This window comes from Elaeis guineensis, chromosome 13, assembly GCF_000442705.2.
Source record: "Elaeis guineensis isolate ETL-2024a chromosome 13, EG11, whole genome shotgun sequence".
Classification (NCBI taxonomy): domain Eukaryota; kingdom Viridiplantae; phylum Streptophyta; class Magnoliopsida; order Arecales; family Arecaceae; genus Elaeis; species Elaeis guineensis.
The window spans coordinates 24,040,944-24,052,609 of NC_026005.2; the positions used below are offsets into that span (position 1 = coordinate 24,040,944).

At 38.1% G+C, this 11,666-nt stretch overlaps 2 protein-coding genes across 2 annotated transcripts; one reads left to right on the forward strand and one right to left on the reverse strand.

Annotated features, from left to right (window-relative positions):
• Positions 1–316: 316 nt before the first annotated feature.
• LOC105056224 (peroxidase 72) lies at positions 317–3,498 on the forward strand. The gene is made up of 4 exons (XM_010938344.4): positions 317–660; positions 1,204–1,395; positions 2,483–2,648; positions 2,867–3,498. Exons 1-4 carry the CDS (start codon positions 439–441, stop codon positions 3,277–3,279), a joined length of 993 nt encoding a protein of 330 aa, XP_010936646.1. The 5' UTR covers positions 317–438; the 3' UTR covers positions 3,280–3,498.
• Positions 3,499–7,024: 3,526 nt separating this feature from the next.
• LOC105056223 (transcription repressor MYB6) lies at positions 7,025–8,515 on the reverse strand. Its single transcript, XM_010938343.4, has 3 exons — positions 8,240–8,515; positions 8,021–8,150; positions 7,025–7,926 (listed from the first exon to the last, which is right to left on the reverse strand). The coding sequence occupies exons 1-3, from the start codon at positions 8,370–8,372 to the stop codon at positions 7,239–7,241; spliced, it is 951 nt and encodes a 316-aa protein (XP_010936645.1). The 5' UTR covers positions 8,373–8,515; the 3' UTR covers positions 7,025–7,238.
• Positions 8,516–11,666: the final 3,151 nt, after the last annotated feature.

Genomic DNA, 11,666 nt, shown 5'->3' on the forward strand with positions numbered 1-11,666 from the left:
TTGATAGCTCAAGTATACAAATATGGGCAGGGCTATTTTTAGACATGAAAGCCGATTTTTCAAAAAGCTTGGGTTTGGTCATAATGACTGAACAAATACCTTGTAGATGAAGTCAAAATGAGAGCAATCGATTCAGGGGCATTTTGAACATTTCCTACCGATCCATTGCCATGAAGCCACGGTGGGCCAGTGAAACCTGCCCTTTCATAGAATAGTAGCAAGAAGCTATAGTGGCCACCGACTCTTCATTTACCTTCTCTTCACCCTGCTTCCCTCAAGGCATCATTCGTTTCTCCTCTATAAATACCCAGCCATCCCTCTTCCTTTCCATCACAGGAGATATAGAAACCTCTCAGCATCTCTCTCTCTCTCTCTCCGGCTTGCTTTCCTTCTTAGAACAGAGTGTAGGTTCCTTAGAAGAGGAAGAAGAGAGACAAAATGGCCATGTCCAACAACTTCGCAGTAATTTTCTCAGTTCTTGCTCTCGTTCCTCTTTGCTTTGCTGCTAGTGGTGGTGGGTACCTCTACCCGCAGTATTATGACCACTCATGCCCGAAGGCTCAGGAGATTGTCAAGTCCGTCGTTGCCAAAGCTGTGGCTAAGGAGACCAGAATGGCCGCTTCTTTGCTGAGGCTCCATTTCCATGACTGCTTCGTTAAGGTTCTGGTTCCCCCGCTTACCATTTTTCAAATAAGGAACTAACTTCCTCCATAGAAGAGTTATAATTTTCCATTCAAAAAAAAAAAAAAACAAAAGGAGTCATAATTTGGCCTTTTTTTTTTGGTAATTATAATTTTGCCTTTATAAATAGGGACTTAGCCATGCACTTGAGTGCTTTGGTCAAAGCCGGTCTTTGAGACGTTTTTTAATAGTAAGGATAATATCCTCTACGTCCTAGTGCGTTTTGGTTGCATAGATTTTGATATGTCAATTCTGACCATTTAATTAACATCCATTACTGATTGCATGATTGACCCATCTTCCTTGCTCCCCCACAGATGCTCTAGCTTTTGCATAGAATGACCAAATTATCCTCTTTTTTGACCTATAAAGGTATTTTGGCCTGTATCATTAGCCAAGTAATCAAACCAAAATGAAAGATGTCTAGGGACATATTACAGTCATTCATCCTCGTAGAAATGAGTGGAATCAGATTATTTTATAATTTCAACTTTAACGGATGTCGGTTGTTTATTTTTGTAGGGATGTGATGCATCTCTCCTGTTGGATAGCAGCGGAAGTATCATTAGCGAAAAGCGGGCTAATCCGAACCGGAACTCGGCAAGAGGGTTCGAGGTCATCGATGAGATCAAGGCTGCATTAGAAAAGGAGTGCCCACAAACCGTGTCCTGTGCTGACATCCTAGCTCTTGCTGCTAGAGATTCTACTGTTCTGGTAAGTCCCATCTTTGTCCTTGATCACTTACTTCAGTGGATCATGATACGAGCCTTGGAGTTAAACCATATTCATCCTGGGAGAAATTTTTTGTGCATCATTGATGGTACAAAATCATATGCACTATTCAAAATGATTGGCTCATGCAAAAGATCAGAAGAAAAAAAAAAAAAAATTATATATTACGTTCCAACTCCGCACCTGAGCCAATCATCATTAGTGGTACATACGATTCTGCACCATCCACGATACATAAAGAATTTCCCTTCATCGTGGTTGGTCTTTAAGCCAAAGTTTTATAAAAATTGACATTTTCATCGTTGAAGCCCAGCCCATTATCAATTCTAATCTTTAGACTTTGTCTTTAAAGTATATTTATTTCTAGTGTGCCTTGCAAACTAAAAATGCGACTATCATACCTTGTTGAATTTGTCTTGCATTAACTTCCGATATAATTTATAAGATAGAAGGAATGTAGAATCACTGCATAAAAATTAACCGCTAGTGTAATTAAACTGACAGAATTATCTTTATGATCCATTCTTTTGTAGATAAGTATCATAAAAAAATTGGTCAACTTTCTCATAGACCAATTTATTCATATTCTCATGCTTTTCAAGATGGATAAAATTTTTTTCATGAATAACATTTATCTATAAAATGAGAAAAAAATTTTATCCACCTAAAAGGTGGCTAAATTATTTTCTGATCAGCCAGTAAAGTAGGTATTTAATTTTATTTTTAAAATATTTCATCCTCATTTTCAATGCCTTCATCATTCAATACTCAATAACTCAGTCATCTACTTTCTCCAAATATAAAATGCATAAAAGATATTGTGAGAAATATGGATAAATTTTTTTAACAACTTATTCAGAAAATAATAATGCAAAAGTACATGAATAATAAATTTCAAAATCACTTTTTCATATATAAAAAAATATAAATAAATAATATTTATATCTAAATATTATCTAAAAAATATTTAACTATAAAAATATAAATTTTTAGATAACTTTTTTATTCACGGAAAAAAAAAGTCCCTTGAGTTGAACTAACGTTCTTGCGGTGCATTGGTTGCAAACAGGCTGGTGGTCCTAGCTGGGTTGTCCCACTTGGGAGGAGGGATTCCTTGGGTGCAAGCTTAAGCGGCTCCAACAACAACATTCCGGCTCCAAACAACACACTACCCACCATCATCACCAAGTTCAAGCTCCAAGGCCTCGACCTTGCCGACCTCGTTGCACTCTCAGGCAAGCCTAAATTCTTCTGGCTCTTCCAAATTCCAAATTTCCTTCCATAATAATAACTTTGCCGTCCTAAATCGGTTGCTCTACCTGCTAAAAATGACATCTTGATTTGGACTCGTTTCATTTTAGTGTTGCTAAAATTTTGATTCAGCTTAATATATACTAGCGAGTATGTATGGAGTCAAGCCTCATATCCATGTTGATGTGGTGTACCAACGCAGGTGGCCACACCATTGGCCAATCAAGGTGCACCAGCTTCAGACAGAGGCTCTACAACCAGACGGGCAACGGGCTCGCCGATAGCACCCTGGAGGTATCCTTTGCTTCCCAGCTGCGATCACGCTGTCCGCGATCCGGTGGCGACAACAACCTCTTCCCTCTAGATTTGGTCAGCCCCACCAAGTTCGACAACTATTACTACAAGAATATCATGGCTTCCAAGGGTCTGTTGAACTCGGACCAGGTGTTATTCACAAGGAATCCACAAACAATGGCGCTGGTGAAACTGTATGCTGAGAACAGCGAGCTCTTCATGGAGCAGTTCGTCAAGTCCATGATTAAGATGGGAAACATCACCCCACTCACTGGTGTCAGGGGAGAGATTCGGAAGAATTGCAGGAAGGTTAACTCTTAATAATCGAGTAACGAACCACATAAATATATATACTTATACATTTGAGAAGAAATATGAAGCTAGCTGTTCCTACTGTCCTGTATGTATCCTTTCTTTTCATTTTTTGAGTGCCTACAGAGAGAGGTGCGATGCTGTTGTAAGTTGTAACCTTAGTGTACTGGCATTCTGTCTTGTGATTTCATTTCGAATCAATAAAGTCATATGTTCTTGTGGTCGTTATATTATTATATGTTCTTGATGATGGGATGCTTAGCTATAAAGCGAATTAGAGATTTATAATTCGTAAATGGGATTGTAGTCCAAAATAACTTTTTCCAATTCAAACTTAAAACTCACTCCATCCGTGTATCAAAAGCAGTGGATAAATGAAAGCTTGATTCTCTGCTTTTGTGGGTAATTTCTACCGCCCGTATCATATCTTGTTTATTATCTCACCTTTTTCTTTTTTTGGAATTATTATCTCACTTCTTAATCTGCTCAATTAGTTGTTGTGCTGGTCTCATTTCCCCAGATTTCTTTATTCGGTGTCAATCGCCTCGGTCGGAATGTAGAATTGCAGCAAAATGTAAATAAAGGTGGAAACCTGGAGACTTTGTTCATGGGCTTGACCCAGCCCAAGTATTTTATGGGCGGCCAGGATAATTCATGGACCCAGCAAAGGACGGCCGACCTGGCCCATGTTTAAGTTAAGCAGATATTGAGTGATATTCTGAATATCTTGGGTCATATTGTGTGCCTAAAGCCATTGCAGTCCAAGGCCTATTCCTAAATTCCAAACTCTAAATCGTAAACTCTAAATCCTAAATTCTAAATCCTAAATCATAAAACTTAAATACTAAATTTTATATCATAAATCCTAAATCCTAAACCGAATCCCTACATCTTAAATCCTAAATCCTAATATCCAAATCCTAAATCCTAAATATTAAATCCTATATCCTAAAACATAAGTCCTAAATCCTAAATTGTAAATCCTAAATCCTAAATCCTAAGCTATAAAATTCTAAATTTAAAATCCAATATCCTCTACACTAAAACTTAAATTCTAAATCCTAAACTCTAAACTCTAAAATATTATTATATGAATTACTCCGATTCAAAAATCTCTCCTCTCTTCTCCCTCTTTCACTCACGGACATGTGCAAGGTATGTGCCGAACGCTAACTACTGTCTCATAAGTATACGTTGTAGCATAAATAGTTAATGGAGGCGCCGGTCATGGTACTAACATGCCATAACATTTATCTAAATTCTTTTCCTGTGATCCCACTGGAAGAACAGTGCTAGTGGCAATCTTTTTCGTGGAAAAGATTGAGAAGAGTCTACAAGTGAGGGAAGCACAAGAGACCAAGTAATAAGACAAATTGAAACAATAGGCAGAAACCAGTGCTCGATTTTTTTCCATGTGCTGAGAGATCCTGTGAGCAGGATTATTTTTAATCTTCACATCCCCAGAAATCCTGTTTCACTGATTCCACTCCAAATTTCATGGTTACAATTTGCTAGATTCCATGCTCAAATTGTTTTATGCTCCCTTTAACCTTAATCATGATCTCCAGCAGCCCAAACAAAGTGATTGCTGAATGGTGTTCCGGCTGGGCCATCTGCCGACAATTGGTCGGTTGACTTGACATTGCTCAGATGTAGTATTTTAATTGACCCAGAAAAGAATTCAAGTGGTGATCGATGGCCGAAGAATATTTTGCTCCAGAAGAACAAAATGCTCCCTCTACGGACTGCAGGCTTTCAAATTTGGCGCTTTTGAAGATAAGTCCGGTGTAGATCACATGGGTAAGCATATACTCGAGGCGAGCGATTGCTTCTAATGCTTTCAGTATTTTGGTGCCGACACTTAATGATGCACCTAACTAAGGATCTCATGCTAATTAGGGTCACATGCTTTGTATTGGGTTGAGATCTGCAAAGATGTGTTTCCCACTTTATGTGATATAAAAATGGATGTGTCTGAAGCTAGTGAACCAGAAACCTAAAAAGGTAAGCCTAGCAAAAGCCTGCTACAATTGAACTATATTAAACTGGCCAACTATCCAAGTCCAGTTCCTTTTCTTCTCTCCTCTTTTTTTTTCTCCCATCGTTGTTATAAAAATGAATGGAGAGTGCAGTCATCAATCCTATAAAGTGGAGGTGGGGCTGGTTATATTGCACTGTCTTACCATTGACTTGGCTAAAATCACTGTTTTGAATCTATTAGTTCTTTGCTTCTTACTTTTGTGAAGAGCATGACGGACGAACGGACGGATGGCATGTTGCTAATCGTCAAAACTTGGATTGATAGATGGAATAGTATGTCCATATTTTGAATTAATAATTTACAAATTCATGATCATAATTGAGGAATCCTCCCTCTAGTTGCTTTTCTTTTTCTTCTCCCTTGAGCTAAAAAGAGGCTTTCCTCAATTGCTCGTCAGAACATACTTTCTAACTTGGTACGAAGGTAATCTAAACAATGCTACAACGCATAGTTTACACTTTGCAGAATTATCCTAGCATTAGTGAAGATTAGATCTAGATTAATTTAATATTTCTATAGGTGGACCGTCAATATAACGTGAATACTCCACCTTTAATCGTGCTATTTGCATGGATAATAGATGGAAAATTAGAAGAATTAACCTTACTTAATACTAAATTCGATATATATTTTTTTCCCATAAGAAAACATATATTTTACAAATTAGAGCTGAGTACTACGTGCTAGTGTTGGGATCATCCGATGCTTGCAATTGTGAGAGACATAACTATTAAATAACCTTTTTCCAAAAAATTTGCTCTTTCATTTCTCTCCATCATATTTAGATGTACTTTATGTTGGTGGAACTAGGGTCTGCTGGTTGGCGTTCCTCTTCTAGCTAGGTGCATGCACTATGAAGAGCGTGGAGATTTTGATTCTAAGAGGTGGCACTCCACCACATTTCTTATTTGAAAAGATGTCTGACAAAAAAAAAAAAAAAAGGGTATCTTATTAAAAAAAGAGAGGCTCTAATCCGCCTAAGATCTGTCGGTGATACAACCTTTCTAGTTCTATATGGCAGGATATTAGGTGAGCTTTTAGAAGCAACGAGCAACAGCTTGCCTCCGTCCTCTTACGCAACATATAAATAAAGAGAAGAAAAGAATACGCAACCACCTTCTTCCCGTACCTCATTCATCACATGTGCTTTAACACCATGAGTGGAAAAAGATAGATCATATACAAAAACCATGACCTTGTCTGTCTCTTATGTTCTTATGTGTGTGTTGTTGTTGCTGCCACTATGATGGCACATATAAGATGGTGCTTGCAGGGGATATCACTTGTTACCTGTGTTATATTCAATAAGATTTTAAACAATATTGTGTGTTTTCGTTAGTTAGAAGTATGATACAATAGTAGCTTGACAGCAATGCTAAAACAATCAATCATGTCGACATTCTAATCATAATAACATAAAAAAGTAAAGGAAGGTGGAAACCACCCAACCTTTCTTATGAGAAATCAAAAGAAAGACGTTGCTGCCTAACAGAGTGACGCAGCATCCAAACAAGAACCGAGTTCAGAAAAGGGAACAGCAACTGGTGGAACAAATGGTAATTAACAGAGGTGAGGAGGCGATGACATATGGGGGGCTGCTTCTGGAACCCCAATGAATTCAGATGCTGAAATTTAATTGAAAAATCTGGAAATTTAGAAATGATGATGTTAATATATCAATCCTCATAACCTTCGACAGAAGCATATGACACATGAAAGGAAGAGATGATGCAATTTCAGCAAACCCACTACTTACAAAATAACAATGCTTTGAAATCATACACACCTCTGTAAATACATTATTCGTGCTTTTTTCTGGCCTATGGAACAAAGTGACGTGAGAAAAATTTAAAAAAAGATCCACCTATAATTCTGCAAACGTTATTCCATCAACATCTCTGACAAATAGAGGGAGGGGAAGGGGGTGTTAAGAACTAAGAAAATTCCCTTTCAATTCACAAGCCAGCTCCCCCCGAGAAATATCGAAGCATGCATCAGATAGATCTTGGGACCGCGATGTCGTTAGATAGCTACTGAATTCTTCTGAACTCTCCACATGTTGAAGTCCTGGACATGGATTCAGCCTCTTCTTATAAGCCTCGAACTCTGTCCGAATTGGTGATTCCAACTTAATCTCAGAAGAACACCAATTCAAGACCTCATTTCCTAGCACACTGCTCATCTGAGCTGCTATATTGCAGTTCCAATTGCTGCCATCGTTCAAACTCTCTTGGATTCCACAACTGTCCGGAATATCTAATGCTTCACCATAATCGCAATACACTGAGTTGGGTCTTGAGGTAAAACTGTTATCAAAATTCATCATGAATTCGTTCTGCTCTAGAGGTCTGTAAGTTTGTTGGAATTGGTGGAACAAGTTTGCGTTGGTCTCGACTGGATTGAAAGCTGCTTGGTATTCGAATGAGGCGAATGGATTGAAGATGGGCTTCACGCAGGGTTTCGGCTTCTCTTCTTGTGCTCCTGTCTCACTTAATGGCTTGTGGGTGATTGGGTCGATCCCTCTCTGCTTAAGCTTTTTCTTTAGGCTCGAATTCCAAAAGTTCTTGATCTCATTATCGGTTCTCCCTGGCAATTGTGCTGCAATTTGAGACCACCTGCAGCAGAAAACCGGAAAAGATTGGACACCTATTTGTGCTGTCGAACAGAAAAATGTAGCTCTAAAAGAAAAGTCTTTGGATCGATCAGTACCTGTTGCCTAAAACTTCATGCAGGCTTATGATCAAATCCTCCTCCTGCTGCGTGAAGTTTCCTCTCTTAAGGTCTGGCCTTAGGTAATTTATCCACCTCAGCCTACAACTCTTCCCACATCTTTCCAGTCCTGAAAGAAGTAAAAGAGAGAGCATTTTGTTTGAAAGCTTAGAAGAGAAAGCGGGGAAAATTTAATGAGGGTACAAAATTAAAACATGCCTGCTTGCTTGGGCACGGAGCTCCAACAGCCAATGCCAAATCTAATGATGTGGTTGTAGAGCTTCTCATCTTCTTCAGGTGACCACAGGCCTTTCCTTAGCTTCTGCTTGGTGCAGCACGGATGCCGTCCCATTCTCTGAATGGAAGGCCAAGAACTCTGTTTGTTTTTGGTGATTTCAGATTTGGAGACGCTGGGGCTATTGGCGGACCAGACAAACCATCTGACTTTTAGCAAGGAATATTAGAGAATATAGAAGAACTTCCTCTTGGCTAAAATGATATGATGTTTTTAACACTGAAGGAGGGAGGGGAGGATGGAGGGAGGGGGAAAGAGAGAAGGAGGTACTGCTCACAGCCGGTGAAGCAATCAAGTGGGGTTTTAAGCTGGGCTTGAAGTTTCTTGCATTGAAATAGGTGGGGTGTGTAGGTACCTTAAACAACAGGAAAAGTGCTCAAGAAAATAATTCAGGAAGGAGTTCTGCAATGAAGGTTATTGAAGTGTTAGGACGGATGGAGGAAAGATGAAATGCTTTTTGGGTTGGTAGGGTGGTGACTTTTAGTATATGACAGCTGATTCTCGTCTCCCTGACAATTAGAACAAGGATACTTCCTAGTTCCTTCAACTACACACCAATCAATAGAAAACATATGTGAACATATCATTAAAAGAAAAAAAAAGAGCATATGTGAACAAGTTCTACCTGCCATTACTATTAATTCAAGCAATGCAATTCGAGTCATATTGTAGTCATTTACTAATTGTCTGCTTCAATGCATGTGGATCATCTGTCTCAAATTCGGTAGTTACACAAATGATGGTTGTCTTTTTTTTTTGGGGGTCAAAAAGATAGAAGACGAGCATCATTTGTATAACTATTATCAAGCAAATGATGGCCGCCAACAATGAATACTTACTAATATTCATCTCATGATTAATTGTATTCAGCAAAATATTTAAGCATTAAGGATGCTTATGTCGATAATATTTGATTATGGTCGGAACAATTTCACCAATGATTATAATGTTGAAGTCGGCATAAATTCAACATTAATTTCCAAAGTTTAAATGGATAAACTACCTAACAATGTTAATAAAAGCAGCTAATCTATTTTTGGTGAGGGCAAAGGTGGAGTTGGTGTTAAAGTGCTCCATAGGAGATCAGCAACACTAATCAAGCACTAATGGATGGTGAGTGTATCCAATGATCATATATAGAGATTCTAATTATTAATACTATTGCTTCATAGGAACTCCAGAAACATTGATAGAACCATTCCTTGTCGTCACCACATTTAGTTTCTTTAACATATCCTCACTATTCATGCACAAAAATTGAACAATTACCAATGGGTGCATATGCTTGATGACAGTACTTGTGTCCTATATTTACTTGGTCATTTATGAGTCCCACTGTCCTACATCATCAACATTAGGAGATCCATGCATACACGCATATTTCATATTTTTTTTTAAAGATTTGGGTTATATCTTTTGCACGAAAAAATAACTCTTCTTTTTTCATCATGATAACCATTGGATTGCACAATGTTTGATTCGAAATCCATTCAACAGTTGGAAGAAAGAGATTGGATTGCCTTGAAATTTATGCAAGATGCGATCCAATGATTAATGCTGCAAAAATAGATCAATCATTCTTCTGTGTAAAAGATATAATCGAAATCTTTTAGTTGATGAATGGCATCTTATCGTAAAAATGCACACCAAGCTCCATGAAGTTGTAAAGCCATTGTGAACCCTTTTTTTTTTTTTGGTTACAATTGTGAACCCTCTTTCAAGCACTCTCAAGTCAAATGAAGACATCCAGGCTAATAAATCCGTGCAATTGGTTATGTCCCGTTTTGTAGAAACAGAACGCTAGCTTGAATACATTGCAATCAATGCAGCATTACGGTCGCCAGGAAAAGAACTCCTTTGGCTTCACGAAAGACTCGTGGAATGCTTACAAGCCGCTCGTTCCGGTGGCTAACAGACAACCATATACTGCTTGACAAGATTGAACAGTACAGTGTATGGAATGTAGTTATCGAATCCACCTCATCTCTACAGCAGTGTGTGGTGTCTTGTTTATTATACCCATCTGATCATGAGGGGACGTCCCGATTGGATTGGAACTGTGGCACTGAAATCCATACACATGAGGGGGGGTCCAATGGTTGGAAGGTTAACAGCTATGGATGCGATGTGAGGAGATCCACGTTGGGCGAAAGTGAATGGTGGGCCTCGTTGGCTGTTCGCCTTCCGCCGTCCTCTTGGGCAGTTCATAATGCCACAGAGAGATTCCATGCGAGTTATACGGTTCTAAGGTTATGTTATGCATATATTTTGTCTGTACATGATCTTTGCAACTTGTATGGTTAAATAACAACAACAACGTTGATGCTAATGGATTATGGAGGTACGATATGAAGTCACATCACTCTTATAATGACTCAAAAACTCATCCAAAAAATTAGTTAAGGAGTATTAGATTCTTTGGCTCTGAAAATACATCCATATGAATCTTTTCATGCTTCTTCCTTATGAGCCATAATGTCCTTATAAGATTAAAGATTTAAATTTATTCATAAATGATACAAAATTGATCATAAATTTTATGATTAATTCGTCATCAATTCAAATGAGCTCATGTTATAATTTTCTCTAATTTACATGGGTTATGAACTATATCTACTCTAATATCTTTTACGATGATCTAATATCTCATCTAAAAAAATTGATCGAAAAATCTAACAAATGCATGACTTATGTAAGTTTATATATACATGCGGATCCTCCCAAGTCCCACATAGGATTTAAGTTTTTCCAATACCTCTCTCTAACAACCATTCCTACTTGGTGCTAAATTCCTTTACAAGGCCCGCTAGCAAGCAGAGTACTAAAATATTCCTGCCTCTTGTTTTCTTTAAAAAAAAGATCATCCAAATTCGTGTGTTGGTACAACAGTATTCAATTTCCTGGCATTTGAGTGATTGATTGGAAAACATGCAGAGGATTGGCTTGGGTGTATGTTTGTACCTCGGCCTTTGAAAATGGCTGAATGGTTGATTCCCAACTTGACACGGGTTGACCATGTTGGTCCCAACTCCCAACCAAGGACGTGTATGTCAAGGGCATCATAATAATTTTATAACTATGCCAATAACGGTGTGCATGCTACATTGCCTTGATATTTCTTTCTAATTAGCAAAAAGAATACCATGGCTCCAATGAAGGAAATATGTACATATGAAAAGGAATAACAAAAAGGGTCATGATAGTAATTAGCAAATTGATCATTTGGTACTTTGCCTTTTTATAATTAAGTTGACATAGGATGTCCTTCTCTTGTTAATATGAAGTTTTATTATTATTATTATTATTTTAAGGGAAGGGAAGCAAAGACCGCCACCCTGCTTTATTAGGGAA